This window comes from Myxocyprinus asiaticus, chromosome 19 (genome assembly GCF_019703515.2).
Source record: "Myxocyprinus asiaticus isolate MX2 ecotype Aquarium Trade chromosome 19, UBuf_Myxa_2, whole genome shotgun sequence".
Lineage (NCBI taxonomy): Eukaryota > Metazoa > Chordata > Actinopteri > Cypriniformes > Catostomidae > Myxocyprinus > Myxocyprinus asiaticus.
In genome coordinates, this window is record NC_059362.1 from 28,283,375 (window position 1) to 28,303,722 (window position 20,348).

General features: G+C 39.0%; 1 protein-coding gene across 3 annotated transcripts in view; it reads right to left on the reverse strand.

Annotated features, from left to right (window-relative positions):
• Positions 1-20,348, reverse strand: part of LOC127410079 (chromatin-remodeling ATPase INO80-like) — a 67,976-nt gene that overhangs the window by 33,246 nt on the left and 14,382 nt on the right. For 2 of the 3 annotated variants that reach the window (XM_051645132.1, XM_051645131.1), the window contains exons 15-27: positions 19,761-19,856; positions 19,021-19,080; positions 18,780-18,922; positions 17,858-17,942; positions 14,650-14,767; positions 14,397-14,482; positions 12,104-12,271; positions 11,867-11,988; positions 11,601-11,668; positions 11,406-11,499; positions 9,103-9,286; positions 3,147-3,287; positions 324-549 (exon numbers count right to left, since the gene is read on the reverse strand). In XM_051645132.1, the coding sequence (XP_051501092.1) occupies positions 324-549; positions 3,147-3,287; positions 9,103-9,286; positions 11,406-11,499; positions 11,601-11,668; positions 11,867-11,988; positions 12,104-12,271; positions 14,397-14,482; positions 14,650-14,767; positions 17,858-17,942; positions 18,780-18,922; positions 19,021-19,080; positions 19,761-19,856 (1,591 nt within the window). The remainder of the gene's footprint in view (positions 1-323; positions 550-3,146; positions 3,288-9,102; positions 9,287-11,405; positions 11,500-11,600; positions 11,669-11,866; positions 11,989-12,103; positions 12,272-14,396; positions 14,483-14,649; positions 14,768-17,857; positions 17,943-18,779; positions 18,923-19,020; positions 19,081-19,760; positions 19,857-20,348) is intronic. The other variant, XM_051645133.1, reaches the window with a different exon arrangement.

Consider the following 20,348-nt stretch of genomic DNA (forward strand, 5'->3'; position numbering starts at 1 on the left):
AAGTCGCAGGACCTTTCAGAGGATGAAAAAAGTATGTGATTTATATTCTGGAAAATACGCTAGGTTGTTTTCCCCCAAACAAACAGGGACACCAGTTTGAAAACGGGTCATTGTTTATAAAATTCAGTTTGGTGCCACTAGTGGAGCTGATTTTCCACAATTAACCTTTAAAATAAAAATATTCAACTTATTTATAAATCATTTTTATAAATAATTTATGTCAGATTTAGTTTTGTCAGATCAGATTTTGTCACACTTTTAGGGACAATCCTGACCCTAAACTATAGCTAAGTACATACACGCAAACCCAGGATTTCACCTACCTGGAATCCTTATAAAGGACCAGCCGTGTCTTGGCTGCAGAGCCATGACGCCCCCTGGGCTCTGAGGGTGGAAGGCCTGAGAGCGTTGAGCCCATGCACAAGCCAGCTCAGGGGAGCCATACAGGAAGCACTGCTTAGCAATGAGACTACCACCATCACGTATTAATCTACATTCATACTCTGCACTCCGATCCACACAGTAGCGTTCCATGGGAACTGAAGTTACCTAGGGAAAGAAGAAAATCCCTTAGTCAATACCTCTGAGGCTGTTTACACTATCAAACTTGGCAACTGCATAGTATCTTCCCTCCAGTTAATTGGCTTCTATTTCTCTATTCATTCTTTTTGTTGATACGAAACACTGAACAAATTAGATCTCAAGGGGAGAGAGAGAAGTCAATTTCAAACTGCAAAAAATCATTTTCTTACCCAGTGAGTTTGTCTTGTGTGCTAGTGAAAATATCTTAACATCCCTTAAAAAAAGATGCATTTACTTTAGAAGCAAAATGACATAATATACTAAGTTTGTTGTCAGAGAACAAGACTTAAAGGGACAGTTCACCAAAAAATTTAAATTTCGTCATCATTGACTCACCATCATGTTGTACCAAACCTGTATGGCTTGTTCAATTTTGATAGTTCTGATAAAAATAAGAAATGTTTCTTACCCCATTGGCAAATAGTTTTTTTCTTTTCTTTTTTTAAGCATAAATCTCACTAAATTCTGGCAGATTTCTCTGAAAACCAGTCTTAATATAATTTGACTTCTCAAGTAAATCTCTCGTTTTAAGGATTTTTAGATATTGTTCCAGGAAAACAAATGAAATATACTGTTTAAGAAAATTATTTTTTGCAATGCAGTTGTCGTACGCACACACATGCACGCACAACCCGGTCTTTCTGACATTTTGTCCGAACCCTGCTGCTCTGGCAGGAAAGCATGGCATAGGTCACTGGTGCTAACAACGCTAACAGGCCTTTGAGTAACAGATGACCATTTCCTGTATGATTCACACCACTCACAATCCCTTCCATTCTCCGTTTCTCTTTTCCCTGCAAACTCTCCCTCTCTCTCTTTATCCCTCTTATAGTTTCATGGAGAATTTTATGGCCTGCTGACAAGCGGATGATATTATCTTCCTTTCATTCTTATCTCTGATGAAAAACAGCTCAGCTTGGCCGGGCTTCTAGTTTTGTAGCGAACAGCTGACCAATAGGAGCACAAACACGCAGATGTGGCCTTAAAAAGCCAACAAGGTCAAGAGTCCCTCATGAATAAAGAGAAAAAATGGGTACTAATCTATCTTATCACTTTCCCACAGTGCCCATATGTCCCTGGTGCCTAGGGGCTGGTGCCAACACAGTGCCAATTCTCACAGCAAAGCCATGAGGCCAGACACAACCCCAACTCTCAGAGCCGGGAAAATGCACATATATATATATATATATATATATATATATATATATATATATATATATATATATATATATATATATATATATCATGCTCATACTCACATTAGCCAAGTTAACAGCAGATGTTTGAGGAAAACAGTTCATCATACATGACTGAACCATTAACATCATGGATCTGTTTAAGTACAACCACATTGGTCACATATAAAAGATTAATGTCTCGACTAACTTAATGTGATTTATCCAAGTAGGATGTTTGTCTGGATCAACATTCTTTGCTGGACCTGGAACAGCAGTTCTATCAACCAATCAGATTTTAAAGATTTTAGATTTAGGGTTACGGTTAGGCTAAAGGGTTTGAAAAATATTTTTTGGACCTATTTACACTTGTCACTTCATGCATCTTGATTTATCGGATTGCAATCCAATTGGCTATGCACATTCCATTTACAATTTACACCCCGCAAATCTTTATAAATACTTTCTACTATTCCACGCTATTTGCAAATATAACACTTCTGTTATGATGCAAATGCCGGGAAGCAAAATTTTGCTGTACAGAAAGCGGCTTAAATTGCTTTGAAAACTGTGTTACAAAACGCAATGTTATGTGACACAATTTCTTTGGGCTCCCAAACTTCCGTATGCTGACATAGCTCGATTTGGGAGGAGTGAAGTTTACATATAAGTGGCCTGAACAACCAGATGCACTTACACTTGAAGGAGTTGGGTTTTGTACACACTGAGTGATCAGTTTGCCATCTATCAGGGTATTTCAACTTTGTCTTTTCACGATCAGATAGCTATCCGATCAGTAAAAACACAAATACCACCTTTGATAGGAATGTAGTTTTAGGACCAACAAAGGATGTTGTAAGTCTTGACTACAAAGTTCCCTCCAGTACCAAATATGCAGATTCAAAATATCTCGAGACTATCCCAAAGTGTGGTTTTGATGGGCCGCAAATTCACGGCCAGAGAAGCAGCCCTTAACCAAGACCTCTGATTTCTCACTGGTGGGCTTGTGTTGTTTGTTTACTCTCCACCGGGGTTCTGATCAGCTGAGCTGAAGATCTGTCGGGAGTTAACGAGGATAAATAAACCAGGCCCATAGTGTGGCCCACACAAGAGAACAGGTCATTTATTTTTGATAGCAAGTTTGTTTCTTATACAGTGGGAGATCCCTGTCAGCAGCTGGCCACCCATCAGTAAAAACCCACTTTGATGATTTTTAGTCTCTTGCCAACTGAAAACAGTTACTGGATATAGAAAACAGTTACTGGATATAGAAATCAGTGTTGCAATGGATTTAGTTCAAACCTCTGAACTGAGCAAAGGTTCTGCCAGTTAATATGTTCCATTGGGATATTTTTTCAGAGAAAGGGTGTGTTTGTATGTGTGGTTTACCCTGGGTGTGACGGTGAATAAAAACTTGGGTGGCTGAGTGGGTTGGCAGGGTCTGAACGTGTGAGTGGAGGAGCGTCTGCTGTGAATCAGCACATCGGTGTGACAGACTAGCCCTGGTCCTGTGGACGTAAATACCAAATCCTGCCAGAAAGAAAGCAAAAAAGTCAGTGTAGCATATTATATATTATTCTACCGAATCGCGATTTGTCAAATTGTCAACACGTATGACTAAGTTTGTGTGGGGGGTTGGGGGTGGCTGTTTTTACAGACAGCATTTTAATTAGTCAAATAGGCATACATGGACCTGCAGCACCTCCTAGTGATCTCCTTTCACTCTACCATGAGTTACTCCTAATCAAATGTAAACCCAATTCCCATCTCAACAGCTCCATTTGTCATAAGCCAAGAGCTAATTTTTAGCTGAAGTGATACCCTAAATGAGACCATAGTGGTAAGAGACCTCCACACAGGTTCACAGGCAGAACTACACCTTTAATGACCCGCATGAATCATAAGAAGCAGCCTATACATCAGCCTGTTTCCTGCCAGCACTGACACAAGTGACATGCATAAACAAACCTGTCTTCTTCATTTAGTGGAGACTAAGGACTAATGAAGGATGAAGTGTGAAGGGCATGTGGAGAGGGAGAGAGAGAGATGTAAGCAAGAAAGAGCAAAAGAAAAAACAGAAAGAACAAATGGAAGCAAGGAGAAAGAAAGAAATCAAGCAACCAAGAAAGCCAGAAAAAAGCAAGAATAATAAAGAATAAAAGAAAGCACAAAAAAAGAGCAAAAGACAAGGAAGCAGAAAGAAAACAAGAAAAACAATCAAAAAAGAATAAAAGCAAGAAAGAAATCAAGCAAGAATGAAAAATAGAAAAAGCAAGAAAATAGCAATAAAAAAAGAAAATGCAAGGAATAAAGTTAGAAAGAATGAAAGAGCGACAAAGAATAAGAGAAAGAAATAATGAATTAAAATGAAAGAAAATTAGAAAGAAAAAGAAAGCAAGAAAAAAGCAAGGAAGTGCGAAAGATAGAGCAAAAGAAAGAAAGAAAGAAAGAAAGCATGACGTGCAGTAGGCTCAGCATGTGTTTGTGTCTAGAGAGCTGCTGTCTCGACTCCAATCGTTTCAGAAACCACAGGCTGGGGGCGACACAGCTGAAAACTCTGGCCAAGACATCAATGACAGTGACCATGCAAACATAGATGAGGTATCAACTAGACAAAAGCATCTGGTCCGTTGAGATTCTCACAGCTTTGGGTGCCTGAGGCCATAAATCAATTGATACAAATAAATCAAATGCTTATTTCCATAAAACAATACACAGGCAAACTAAATTGGCAAAGAGCAACTCTTTGATGAGGAGGATTTGGTTCATGTTCAGCTTTGGCCTCAAGAAATACTCCAAATAACAAAACGCAACTTTAAATTTGGAGACTGGGAACGAGTTGTGCTCAGCACTGCCTTGTGAGCAATAACCTTCCCAACGCAAGCATAAAAGTTTGGTTTATAATACAAATTTTTTTTTTCTTTCTTTTTGATTTTCTCCCCTTTTTCTCTCCAATTTGGAAAGCCCAATTCCCAGTGCACTCTAAGTCCTCGTGGTGGTGTAGTGACTCGCCTCACTCTGGGTGGCGGAGGACGAATCTCAGTTGCCTCCGCGTCTGAGACCATCAATTCATGCATCTTATCACGTGGCTTATTAAGCGCGTTACCGCGGAGACATAGCACCTGTGGAGGCCCACGCTATTCTCCACGGCAACCACGCACAACTCACCATGCACCCCACCGAGAGCGAGAACCACATTATAGAGACCAAGAGGGGGTTACCCCATGTGACTCTACCCTCCCTAGCAACCGGGCCAATTTGGTTGCTTAGGAGTCCTGGCTGGAGTCACTCCAGGGGTGGTAGTCAGCATCTTTGCTCGCTGAGCTACCCAGGCCCCCTTTTATAAAACGAAATCTTAAAACCTATATAAAAATATACAGTCCATCCAAGCCTCGCCACTCAGTCTTCTATCAGCACAGGATGTGCTTTTGACAAATCACACCATGTTACATATTCTCATTATTTGGAGAAAACTGAACTGCTCTTATATGGAACACATTAGGGAGTATGGGGGAGATTTGGAAATCCAAGAAAGATGCAGGTGCTTTAGCTTTTGCCAGAAGCACTTGCAGCTATGGGTAAAGGTTCTTTTGGGTCTTAGAGGCCAACATTAGGCCTTTCTCATGATGCTGAGTGTTCGATATGGGCCAATCCACATTTCCACAGGGAGAGCGGTGTGTTGTGGTGTTGAGTTCCCTGTACATGCCCCAGTGGAGCTAGGAGACGCTGTGTGGTAGAAGACCCGGAGTGGGAAGTGGATAATATTACACCTCAGTCAGCACCTTTGGAACACAAATTCCGCAGCTTCAACACACACCAGCACACTAAAGCACTTTACAGCAGGTTAACCCCTGCCACTGTTTGGCCTTGTGTGCTATAGAAAGACTATAGAAAGACTAAATACCTGGGGACGACACTGTAGCCGACTGGGACATCCAGAACCACTTCTTCTATTCTTTTTCCTCTCTGTTTCCAATTATCAGTTTGAAGCTTTGATATTCCCATCAGCATTTAATATATGACAGCTTTTGAGTGCCTTGTGGGTGAATGGAAATAGGCTTCAACAGAAAGGAGGCGCTGAGTGCGTGTAGACCGAAATATGAGCCCTTCCAACTAATGACAGTTGAGGGTCATTTAAGCTGGTTCCATGGGGTAACCCAAGGAAGGAGTAGACCTGCTCACTCACTCACCCTGCTCCTCAGTTTTGCTTAACCCTCACAAAACAGTGAACGCAAGACCAAAACATTTACAAAATAAATAAAACAGTGGCACAAAGTTCTACAGATGGTAGCATCGGTGAGGTTTGAGGGCCATCAAATTGAAAAAGACAGAAACTAATAATAAAAGTGATATTATAACTTTTTTACAAAAATAAGTGCAATTACCAATAATATTATATATTTTGTCCCACTGAAATGCACATTCGAAAGTAAGGCATTGATTTTGTTACTGGTAGTAACATCTATAAAAGGTAAAAGTTAAAGGAATGTTCCAGGTTCAATAAAAGTTAAGCTCAATTGAAAGCATTTGTAAACTCACTTTTTTAGAAGTATAACCACAAGATATAAAGGATATGTGTGTAAACATGATTTTAGTGTGATAAAATCACTTACAAACATTTTCTGTGTAAAGTTATAGCCAATTTTACAACTTCGTTTCCATGACAATGTTGTCAACAAACCCTAAAACGACTGTAAAAATGACAAACTAAAGAAAAAAACATTACAGCTCAAATAATACACAAGTTTTAACAAAATAATTAATGCAAGTGCTTTTATAACATTATTAGCTCCACATTTCTGCCTTTAAACCCTCCAAAAATTGGCCCCATTCAATTCCATTGTAAGTACCTCACTGTAACCTCGAGTTTTGCTTTTTTTTTTTTTTTTTTTTTTTTTAAATAAAAGGAGGAATGAATCATTATGACACAAATGCTGTTGATTTAGCTTAACTTGTATTCACAACAGAAAATGGCAGAGCATAATCAGAGAGAGAGAGAATAGGCCAACTCTGTAGAAGCACCGGTGCGACCTATAACAAAATTGAGTTGCACTGGAGGGAAAAATGGACCCACAGGTATACAGGTGCATCTCAATAAATTAGAATGTCATGGAAAAGTTCATTTATTTCAGTAATTCAACTCAAATTGTGAAACTCGTGTATTAAATAAATTCAATGCACACAGACTGAAGTAGTTTAAGTCTTTGGTTCTTTTAATTGTGATGATTTTGGCTCACATTTAACAAAAACCCACCAATTCACTATCTCAAAAAATTAGAATATGGTGACATGCCAATCAGCTAATCAACTCAAAACACCTGCAAAGGTTTCCTGAGCATTCAGAATGGTCTCTCAGTTTGGTTCACTAGGCTACACAATCATGGGGAAGACCTGCTGATCTGACATTTGTCCAGAAGACAATCATTGACACCCTTCACAAGGAGGGTAAGCCACAAACATTCATTGCCAAAGAAGCTGGCTGTTCACAGAGTGCTGTATCCAAGCATGTTAACAGAAAGTTGAGTGGAAGGAAAAAGTGTGGAAGAAAAAGATGCACAACCAACCGAGAGAACCGCAGCCTTATGAGGATTGTCAAGCAAAATCGATTCAAGAATTTGGGTGAACTTCACAAGGAATGGACTGAGGCTGGGGTCAAGGCATCAAGAGCCACCACACACAGACGTGTCAAGGAATTTGGCTACAGTTGTTGTATTCCTGAACCACAGACAACGTCAGAGGCGTATTACCTGGGCTAAGGAGAAGAACTGGACTGTTGTCCAGTGGTCCAAAGTCCTCTTTTCGGATGAGAGCAAGTTTTGTATTTCATTTGGAAACCAAGGTCCTAGAGTCTGGAGGAAGGGTGGAGAAGCTCATAGCCCAAGTTGCTTGAAGTCCAGTGTTAAGTTTCCACAGTCTGTGATGATTTGGGGTGCAGTGTCATCTGCTGGTGTTGGTCCATTGTGTTTTTTGAAAACCAAAGTCACTGCACCCGTTTACCAAGAAATTTTGGAGCACTTCATGCTTCCTTCTGCTGACCAGCTTTTTAAAGATGCTGATTTCATTTTCCAGCAAGATTTGGCACCTGTCCACACTGCCAAAAGCACCAAAATTTGGTTAAATGACCATGGTGTTGGTGTGCTTGACTGGCCAGCAAACTCACCAGACCTGAACCCCATAGAGAATCTATGGGGTATTGTCAAGAAGAAAATGAGAAACAAGAGACCAAAAAATGCAGATGAGCTGAAGGCCACTGTCAAAGAAACCTGGGCTTCCATACCACCTCAGCAGTGCCACAAACTGATCACCTCCATGCCACGCCGAATTGAGGCAGTAATTAAAGCAAAAGGAGCCCCTACCAAGTATTGAGTACATATACAGTGAATGAACATACTTTCCAGAAGGCCAACAATTCGCTAAAAATGTTTTTTTTATTGGTCTTATGATGTATTCTAATTTTTTGAGATAGTGAATTGGTGGGTTTTTGTTAAATGTGAGCCGAAATCATCACAATTAAAAGAACCAAAGACTTAAACTACTTAAGTCTGTGTGCATTGAATTTATTTAATACACAAGTTTCACAATTTGAGTTGAATTACTGAAATAAATGAACTTTTCCACGACATTCTAATTTATTGAGATGCACCTGTATATCAGTCTGGCCAGAAACAAAATAACATTTAAAAGGCTCATGGTTGATATGATGAGGAAGAAAACAGAAATGTTGCAATTTTGCTATGTTCGTGGAATAACATCTTTGAGGGAATTTTGTTTGATATTCAGAATTTTGCTTTAAGTGTTTAATAATAGCAAGTAAACTTGATGTCCACAAGCAAAACACTTTGTTTTGTAAGTTGTCTGTGATATGATCAGCATTTATTATGTTTTTTGTACAACCTTTATGGGAGACTGATGTTCCAAAATATCTTTCACTGCTGGTATATTGTGGTATTTATATGGTATGTAAAAACAAAACTGTGGTTGGTCGCTTTTTATGCCAGTCAGGTGGTTACTTCCTGAATAAACTGCAAAGTGGACCAGAATTTATGGCAGTAGTCAAAAGTCTGGCTCTGAGAGACTATAAACACTGTATATCAGGGCTGAAAAGCTGTTGTATCTGGTGTCATAATTTCTAAAATAAATAAGGACAACATATTCTTACCTTTTGTAATATGACAGTTCTGACACAAGGTTGTTTACAAATTACAGCATATGGAAGGACACGGTTATAATACTAAATGTCAGTACAGTCTTGTTACAGCAATGTACACAATAAATTTATATATGGTCATAAGGCAGTCTAATAAGGCAGGACAAAGTGACTGTGAAGAACAGAGGAATAACTCACCTGTAGGACACGACTGTTTTGGACGTTTGGGAAAGATGTTGGCCGATTGAGCCACAAGATGAGATCTTTGTGTGAAAGACACAGGGCTCTTCCGTCAGCCTGGTTATCCTGTTCCACCTCATCCCACAGGCGCTGGTGATGGAGCCGGTAGGCTGACTTGAAGGACAGATAAAGAGCTAACCACCTGAGCAGAGAGGAAAAGATGCCATTTTACTGTCGAAACATAGCTATAAAACTAGACTGACTTTCTCCTGTCTCTACTGTAGTGCATCTGACAACAAGCAAACAAGACTCTTCATTACACAAGTTTAACTTCTGAAAAGCAGCCAAAATACATGAGAACTCCTTTAATATTGTATAAAAAGCATTTCAGGTGGCACCTCATGAAGTTGGTTGAAAGAATGCCTAGAGTAGGGGTTTTCAAACTGGGGGCCGCAAGGGGGTGCTAGGGGGTCTATGCAATGTTTCAGAGAAAGAAAAAAAAGTGTTCATAAAAGTAAAAAAACTGTATTTACCAGAGATGGGGGACTCGAGCTACATGACTTGACTCGAGTATGACTCGAGTCGCAAATTTAAGGACTTGTGACTTGCTTGACTAAATGAAGAAAATGACTTGACTTGACTTTGACTTGAGAACCAGCGACTCGAGACTTGACTTGACTTGAACTGCATGACTCGACAATGACTTGAATGTTTTTTATTATTATTAATTTCAATAACTTATTATAAACACTAATGAAATGTGTTTTAAAAAACATTGCGACATCAATTAATTCATATGCAAAATTGTAAGCCGTCCAGCACTACTGATCTGCATCTGCGCAGTTAACGCTGCGCTCACAATGCGCCAAAATGACAGATGATTGTCAAGTTCCCAAAATAATCTCCTCTGGATATAAAGATTTCAAATTGGACCGTGTGAATAAAAAAATATTTGCCAGATGCACAATATACAACGCAAAAAATATACAACCACCACAACCTCAAATTTCATCAGACATTTCAAAAACCACAAGGAAAGGTAAGTAAATCATTTCATTATCATTTCATATCCAGAAAGATTCATATGTAAAATTACTGTTTAAATGTTTGAGGGTTGTCAGTAAATTAAAATGATTCACGATTAATCTCATGTTTTGTAGCGCAACAAGTTTGAAATTACCCAATATTGCCTCTAAATGTGTGTGCCTTTTCTAAACCTTCTCAACAATATACCATAACCATTTGTTGGCAATATAAAAACATAACAGGCAGATTTGCAGCCACAACACTTTATTTAAAACATGACAAGTAGTATAAAATATACAGAATGTCTCGTGATGAAATCCAAGTGCTCTCATAGTGATTATGACTTCTGAAGACTTTAAATAAAGCCCTTGAATGCAATACCTTTATGAATGTTTTATATAAATGTATCTCTGAAAGGGAACTGACTGTCTTCAGAAAAGTTTCGATGGCATTTTCTTTTAATCTTTTGTCTGTATAATGCCTAATAAAGTAGTGTTTATAAGCGCAGGGCTGCTTTGTGTACAGGCGTTACCGGGGTAACAGCTATATTTCTGCTGTCCTTGGCATCAAAAATGTGAAAATACATGGTCTAGAGTGTGCAGAGCTGTAAACAAGGCAAAGGTTGACTCTTTCGAAAAAGCTAAAATATAATTTTGGTCACTACATACAGTAATTCCCATGTTTCCATTTGAGTTACTTTACTACTATTCTTAACTGTGAAAAATAGCAATATCAAAAAATAAGAAGGTATATCCAAACGTTTGACTAGTAGTGCATCTTTTTTTTTTTTTTCACCCAATTTGGAATTCCCAATTCCCAATGCGCTTTTAAGTCCTCGTGGTCGTGTAGTGATTCGCCTCAATCCGGGTGGCGGAGGACGAATCCCAGCTGCCTCCGCGTCTGAGACCGTCAACCCACGCATCTTATCACGTGGCTTGTCGAGTGCGTTGCCACGGAGACATAGCGCGTGTGGAGGCTTCACGCCATCCACCGTGGCATCCATGCTCAACTCACCACACGCCCCAACCGAGAACGAACCGCATTATAGCGACCATGAGGAGGTTACCCCATGTGACTCTACCCTCTCTAGCAACCGGGCCAGGAGACCTGGCTGGAGTTACTCAGCACACCCTGTGATTCGAACTAGTGAACTAGTGAACTCCAGGGGTGGTAGCCAGCATCTTTCTACCCAGGCCCCTAGTAGTGCATCAAGTAATAGGCATAAAGTATCGTCATTAAGTAATTTAGTATGCTACAATGAATACAATTCTTTGTGTAACAATGATGTAACTGACCTCACTAGAGTCCCCTGGAGCATTATGTTAGACATCTCAGCAGGAGACACACTGATGAACCGCAAGAAAGAAAAGCTGCTGCTTTCATCATCACCTGAATCATCACAGATCAAACAGATGAACATCAGAGATGATGAATGAAACTTTGTTATAATAAAATGACAGTTGAGGAATATTAATGTGTAAGAGACATACCTTTTCTGTGAAACAAGGATTGTTGAATATGGTGTGCAGAAAAAGGTGAAAGCAGAGTCTGCTTCAGTCTGAGGAGAGAAGAGAGAACATGAATAAACCAAGGAAAAAGTCTCATATGTAATTCAAAGCCTGTCAAAACTTTTAAATGTGAAGCATAAAAACTATTTTGAAGGGAAAAGGAATCAATAAGGCTTACAACTGGAGAGGAACCATTCTGAATGAGGTAAAATATGGAGTTCATTGGAGCTACATGGAGATCAACTCACTTGGTTAAATTGTAGAGGAGGCCATGTCGGAACAGGAACTTGGACATGATGAAGGGCTTTAGGGACATGTGGAAAGGCGAGTGTATTTCCCTACGCTCAAACAGGTCTGGGTGGTTACAAACCTTCAAGTATAAATCGAGAACAACACACACAGTGCCTTACTAGAAGACCTCACAGAGTTTGAAAGAACGCACAGCCTATAATGCTGCTAAACTTGCTTTAAGTGCATCCACCGACCTTCCTGAACTGCATGACGAGGTTCATGAGGCTGCTGGTGGTACTGTGGGACTGCTGGGCCGTGCCCATTGAAGACTGCAGCAGGTCCTCGATGGAAATCTTGTTCTTCAGAGCCTGGTACAGCAGCCTTTGCCTGCTGGTCAACTGGCAGTATGTCAGGATTTCAATCTAAGATGAAGGTTTGAAAAATAAACAACATCAACATCATACACATTCAGGCTTGGGTAGCTCAGCGAGTAAAGACGCTGACTATAACCCCTGAAGTCGCAAGTTCGAATCCAGGGCATGCTGAGTGACTCCAGCCAGGTCTCCTAAGCAACCAAATTGGCCCGGTTGCTAGGGAGGGTAGAGTCACATGGGGTAATCTCCTCGTGGTCGCTATAATGTGGTTCACTCTCGGTGGGGCACGTGGTGAGTTGTGCATGGATGCCACAGAGAATAGCATGAAGCCTCCACATGCGCTATGTCTCCACGGTAACGCGCTTAACAAGCCACGTGATAAGATGCGTGGATTGACAGTCTCAGACGCGGAGGCAACTGAGATTCGTTCTCTGCCACATGGATTGAGGCGAGACACTACGCCACCACAAGGACTTAGAGCGCATTAGGAATTGGGCATTCCAAATTGGGGAGAAAATCAATACAAATAAATACATAAAAAATGTAAAAAAATAAAAAAAAGATAAATAAAAAAAACATCATATACATTCACATTAAAACACTTTATGATGAAAAGTGTTCACACTTTTTTTTGTGAAAAGAATGAATGTCCATGACTTTTCCATTTGTCCGTGATTACTGGATTATTATACAGGCTTCCCACTCTTTTCATGGCACAATTTTCCAGGACATTTTATGTGCCCAAAGTGTGTAATATTTAAGCAAAAACACACAAGAGGTCACGATGTTGTGGTAATTTGATTTTTTTTTCATTCTGTATTCAACAGTTTACTTATTGTATTACCAAAATAGTGTCTAATCAAAGAATTAAAATTTAAATACATTTAAAATAGAACTATTTTAATTACTAAAGATTCTTTTGTCAAATGAAGTGCTGCAGTAAGGAGCATCACAAATGTGAGATATTGCTTTAATAAATTATTATTATTATTATTTAATTACAGTAAACATTACATTCCTATACAGTAGTAATATATTTTTGTTTTCTTCTCCATTTCATGTGTCCATTTAAATCCAGTTTGTATTTTGCTGTTTGAGTGTTTTTGATGGTAGTTTCTCACCTCTGGATAAGAAGTTTGCTACATGGCCCACTGTGATTATTAATCCCCAAAAGCTCTGATTTAAATAGAGAAATATATAGTCTTTATGTGCTGTGCAGAGTACTCTGCTCTCCATCTTCTACCACCCAGCACATGCAGATTATATATTTATTCAATTAAATCACAGCCTTTTGTGGTTTAATAATCAAACTAGGACATATTGCAATTTTAATTTGATTAATTGCGCATTCAACGACTGGACGTCTGTGTTTTCCGCATCGCAGAAATCAAAGGTGTGTACATGTGGTAACTGCAGTATAAACGGACTCCTGAGGTAAGCAGTAAAGACAGCGTCACAACGCTACCACCTTGAGGTGTGAATTTTTTTTTTTTTTTTTTAAATCAGCGGTCCGACCGTCTCCATAGTCTAAAGTTCTCAATACTTAAAATATTTTGTCAGAGTAAAATAGAGATTACAGCAGATGAGAAGAGAATGTACATGATAGGGCTTTGTTCATGACAGTCAACCACTGATGTTGTTTCACAATGCACAGCCGCTGGCAGTGACAATACAATATTAATGTTTGTATTTGACACCTATCCCGAGTCCTGATTATTACTATGTTTTTGTACATGTAACAAAAACCTTGTTAGTGACACATTCACACAGTTTTATTATACTAAAATCATTTCCAGGACAAATCATGATTTTCCAGGACATTTAGGTATTTTTCTCATTTTCCATGACTGGAAAACTGCATTTAAAAATGCCAGGTTTTCCAGGATGCATAGGAACCCTGTTATAGTCATTTTATAGAGACTGTGATCACAAAGAGCAAATTCCACCCAAAAAAATATTTTAGAGCAGAGCATAACTAGAAAAATATATATTAACTACAGACATTTTCATGATTTTTCCATTATTTTTTTTATATTGTATTAATTTCCATGCTTTTTCCATGCCTGGAAATGACAACTTAATAAAATTCCCTGGTATTTCCAGATCTTCCATGACAATGGTAATGATGGGTGTTAGAAATCACAATTCAGTTTGAAAAATTGTAGGTCAGTACCTTGTCAGATAGCTCGTTCTCTACGTCCTTCTTTATTCTGCGCAGCATAAAAGGTTTCAGGATCATGTGCAATCTGGAAAGCTGGTCTGAAAGTGCAAACCACAGTAAATTCTGTGAGCTGCTGCCATTTTATTAAACATTTTAGTGTAAATTTAAATGTCCGAAACACATATTGTAACCTCCCAAAGTGATAGAAGAATAAATAGACATTGAATGACAACTTAAATCGAGTTAAACGAAAGAGATGACTGACTTTCATCAATAGCAGATTTGTTCTCAGCATGACTCTCAATGTCCTTGGAGAACCACTCGTTAAACTCCTCGTGAGAGTCAAAAAGAGTCGGCATGATGAAGTGAAGCAGGGCCCACAACTGAGAGGAAGAACAATGATGTTAGATTTTTATGTGGTACTGCACTCAAATGTGCACACACATGTATTCTCAGACAATCTTCCATTTGTATTAGGGCTGTGTTAAAAATATCCAGCGGTGTCTGTACTGATATTATGACGCACATTGAAAGCTTGAGTGTAGCCTATCACACCTATCACCCAACACAAGTTGGCTGTTACGAGCACCTGAGTACTTGTTCACCACCACATTTAAATTGGAGACTTTTGTTATCGCTGGCAAAACTAAAAGCTAAAATATATGTGCATTTTGGCTTTTTGCCTAAACTCGGCAGCTGGGAGTGAGCCATGACTCACGCGATATCCAAATACTGCAAAACTAAAGTACTTTGTAACACGACAAGCCTTTATCAAACTTCCATCTACCAATACATAATCAAGATAAAGTCGGCGATTTGCGCTTCTTTCACTCTCAACCAGAGTATGAAATTAGCCAAAGGGCAGGTGCTTTTTGAACAGGTGCAGCAGGTAATTTAGCTCATCTTCCTGCTGTCCTGTACGTTTGGACCCGGTTCGCACCTGTATTTAGCGCCGTCCACTTGTGATCGGATCTCCAGAGATCTGAACAGGACAACAGTAACATTTGTCAAGAGATATTTTTTCTTAGACACAAAGACGTACACTTGAAGGAACATATTTGATTATATTTTGAAGGACAGACAAAAGAAAGGCATCCAGTGTGAATGTATGATTTGTTGAGATTTTCAATGGAGCTCAAGTTTTTTTCTTCTCCATGTCAGTGACCTGCAGTTTCATTCTATATTTTAATCATTGAAAATTATCTAGGGCCATTTCACAATGTGTTTTGAGATTAAATAAATTTAAAGGCCCAGAAATACTTAAAGAAGTTCTTCTTCATTTTTCGTTCAGGGGTAAAAAGAAGTTTGAAACAGCTGAACAACGGTATACTATTTGGTATGCTGAACATTCAGCCTAAAGAATGATGATAAGAGGGGCATACCTCAATATGGGCAGACGTGTGAATGGCTTTTTGATGCAGGTAAATTTGCACCAGTTTGCTAACAACTGCACACCAGTTAGGGGTGTAAAAAAATATTGTAGTGTATTGTATCGTACGATACGACGTTCACTATACAATACCCTATGTATTGTACGATACATAAAAAAACCTCTCAGAGAGGTGGCGCTGAGCACTCACAGGAAAACGGAGCAACACACTTACAGTACATAGGCGTGATGATCGATGGCAAATGGCAAGTAGATTGCACTGTAGCGGTACAGCTTGTTGAATCTGCCAAACAGCAGTGTCATGTCCTGGTGCTACAGTACATCAAATATGTCGTTTTATTTACGCTGACATCACCATGTATCTCGGTGGATTTGCGAGGCAGAAACAGCAGGCAGTACGTTTAACAGCCGCCTCTCCCAGCCGACACTGAGTGTGACATGCACAGCAAGACGCTCATAAGTTACAAGTCATAATTATTAAAAAACAGCTTATTCAAAAAATCAACAACGTAAGAAACCTGTGATTACATGAGACTTATAGTTATCTGCTTTTGACTTTGAAATGTAAACAGCTTTGAGAACAACACTTGCGCACGTTATAAGCTGGTAATGCAAAGTGAAGCGCTAAATAATATTGGATTATGTACATATGTCGTAAAACCGGAAGTCAGGTTCCTCTCGAGTTTTTTTTTCACCAATAAATAACACTGAAAGGAGTTTTTTCCATGCTACAGTCACTTCAGCTTGTTCACAGGGAGCTTTCAGACAAAGAGGCATGATTTTCTATAAAGCTGCTTTGAAACTAAGTGTATTGTGAAAAGTGCTATACAAATATAAATTATTTGAGTGTAGACAAACTTATTTTCTCAAGAACAACATGAAAATTATGAGTTCATATGAGTTTTTCTCAACAGTCAAACAAAATAAATGCAGTGCTGTTAAGTTACTTAGAGATTTGCTTTTTGTTGCCAATGTCAGACACTTTTGTGGCATTTATGATTAAAAAGACATTTATGTTGAATCCTTGAATAAGTTTGTGGGAGCTCGTATCATATTGTATCGTATCGTACAGTGAAATTTGTGTATCGTTACATTCCTAACGCCAATGTGTTCATGTTGACTGATATTTTAACTGACTGAACACCATGAACAAGAATTATCTGTCGGCCTCAAAGTAGGTCCAGCTCCAGGTCACACCTACCGATGAAGTGGACCAATGGCAGTAAGAAGGTGTTTAGCTGCTAGTAAGAAGTTTTCCTAAAAGTTTGCCCAAGTGAGCTGTTATGAACCACCAAAACTCCACCAAACACAAAACACCTTCTTTTTGGCCAGATTTTGTTTTAGATCACCCGTTCTTTCTTCGATTTAATTAAATATATCAGGGCCTTTAAATCCAGCAGTTTGCATTTTACTGTACATGGATTGTGAATAGCCTATATACTGTATATATATATATATATATATATATATATATATGAATCGGGTACAGGTGGCTATAAAAATCGAAGTGGTTGATAAAACTGGGTCAAAAAAGTTAGTTTCCCACTCTGCTCTCAACAGAGGTGAGGAACGTGCCAAAGATCTGCAGTCACATGTGGATATCACATACAAGGGTGAGTTAGACTAACTATATTAAGAAAATGCAATTGCAGGCTAAAATGTCTTTTCACTTGATCCAAAGCACAGAATATTTTGCACTGCCTATAATATGTGACTCTACTTGTGTATTTATGAATGTGGTCTAAAATATAAGCTACATGAATTCTATTAAATTTACTTAAAGTTTCTTGCTATGATGACAACTCTTCATTTGAATACAAGAACAGTGTGTAGAAGTGAGTTGTGTTTGACTTGTGTTGAGACTCAAGCTTTTTAATCCAAGAGGCTTTGACTTTCCTGTTGCACACTTTAAAATCAGAATATTTTGAACTACAGCAAGGGTAGCACAAAACACTTAACATGTACAGAATTACACAAAATTAACATGTATCGTGATACATATAGTATCTTGACCTCTGTTTCGTGATGCGTATCTTATCGTGGCGTTGTTGGTGATACCAAGAACTAATGTGAATACACTCACCTCAGCCATTGTGTTCTGGATTGGCGTCCCTGTTAGCAAAAGGCGGTTTCTGCACTGGAACTGTAAAAGAATCTTCCATCGTACACTGCCAAAAAGAACCAGACACAGTTCCTAAGACCTCCCAAGCAAGTAGCATGCCGAGCTTAATGGAAGATATAACTCTCCACATGACAACAGTGCTTCATACTACTCATAAACCCACAAGGATTCTCTTCAGAGCATTTTCTCTGACTCGGTTAAGTCTTTCATTGATTATGGAGACTTTAGGGACTTGAAAGCTCATGAAAGCTGCTTTGACGCCCAGTCAAGACTGTGATTGGGCAATAAATCATGTTGCACCACAACAGAAGCTGCTGGCACATGTGCTGTCATCTCCAGAAAGGCACAAACTCACACTCAGAGCTCGAGAGGCCCTCAGTCTCTGATGGGTTCCAGCCCAGACATAGTGTCACTAAACTGACTAGTGAGCCCTATGTCTGGAAAATCTGAGATGCAGTAGTACTGTAGATTCTCTGAAGCTTTTTATAAGCTCCATTTCATTTTTTGAAAATTGATGGTAAAAACGTTTTTTTACATTTCATAGAGGTATTTGCAAAAAACTGGTGTAATGTGTGATCCAGCCAATTTTCCTGAAGTATATGTAATATGATCTCTGTTTTCTAGGAATTCAGATCAGAGTTAGATTAATATATTGACTAGGCCGATATCAACATTATATCGATTATTGGCCACCCTGCTCTCTAGATATCATCTGACACTGAAAATCCCAAATTGGTCTAAAACTAAATCAGACAATTATTTTCATATATAAGGTAAAGTTGTAAACTAGACAGCATGTTTTCAAATGTTATACCTCTGTTATAGCATATATTGAAACAGGAATATTGTACATTATCTAAAGCAGTAAATAAGTGATAATTACCTGGTGCTGCTTTTCAACGCCTGGGCCTCATCTAGAATCATATACTGCCATTTCACCCACTGGAAATACTTCACATCCTGCACCACCAGCTGATAACTTGTGATCACCACATGAAATGGTGCATTCTGGGTATACAGTGTTTTCTACGAGGGCCAGAAAATGATAAAATACCGTTGACTAAAATTATGAGATTTTATCTAATTGATCTGATATTTTAGAGCAATATAGTTGACATGTTTACCTGGCTCCAAAACTTTCTAATAACTTTACGATCATGAGGGTTTCCCCAGTATGGTAGCACCTGTGAGACAGAATGAGACAACAGATAAGATAACATATGAAATACAATTTGTTGAAAATGTTTAGAGTCAGAAATTAACCAGGGCTCAGGGAAAAATGCTTACATAATTAGTTAAGTGACTTTTTTTATTATTATTGAAAAATGCTCATGAAAATCAGTTCAAGGGGACAATGTGTTGCTCCTTAATAAAAAAGTTGATTTCTGACAATGTAAACTCACCTGATCAAATTAAATAAAAGTGGAAAAAGATCTTTCAAACTGCCAGATAGTCCAAATTATATTTCATACTCATAATCTCTTTGTAAACCTCATGCTATTATTGTGGATGGGATTTCAGACACAGATAATTTGCACAACTTGGATAAAGTCTGACTGAAAGGAAATGAATATTTAGACTGCTGATTTTAGTGGAGAAAACTAAAAATGATACAACACTGCCCCCTAAGGATTGAAGCGTCATCACTCAAACCAGACCAGAAGTGCAACTATCTGTCATGCGTTTCCTTACAGCAAAAATATGCAAAGGGCAAGAAAAAACACATTTTCCATTGTTCTGAAAATAAACCCAGGTCAATGGGTTTATGAAAGGTTTGAGAGAGAGCACAAGAGAGAGAGAAAGGGAGATGTAAAGGATTCCATGGCTGCAGCCAGGTGTTTCCTTGTGCAGCTGCCACACTCACCTTGAATTTGGGGACAAAGCGAGAGAACTCCTGATGCCAGTTGTTGAGTGTTGAGGCTGGGGAGATGATCAAGAATGGCCCCCAGATGTTTTCCCTCTGCCCACCAGAGCACACAGACACAAATTAAGCCACATGTGCAGGTGCAATAGGCAGAAGGGGATGGAGAAAGAGATGGTGGAAAGAAAGAGAGAGGAGTCAAAACAGGAAACAACTGAAAAACGAGGTAACATGCTAACATGGCTTCCTATGGGCCCACAGCGCTATGCTTTCATATTAAATACCAAAACTCCCCCAAATCCGTATCCTCCTCCTTTTGTGAGTCCTGGAAGTCGTGGAGGGCAGCGGAGACAGCTGCAGAGTGCATACTGATGCCAAACAACTGATTTGTGGTTTTCGGGGGCTTGTTTTGGAGAAATGAATGCGATAGAACAGGAAAGCAGAACAGAAAATTGTTTATATAACGCTAGTGTCATATTCCCAAAAAAATAAACCTGTTCCAGATTTTGGATCTAAAAGCCAGGTGATTGGGAAATACAGTATTTTCAAGTGCAACTTGTTGGCTGGGCGATACATTAGGGATGGAGAAAG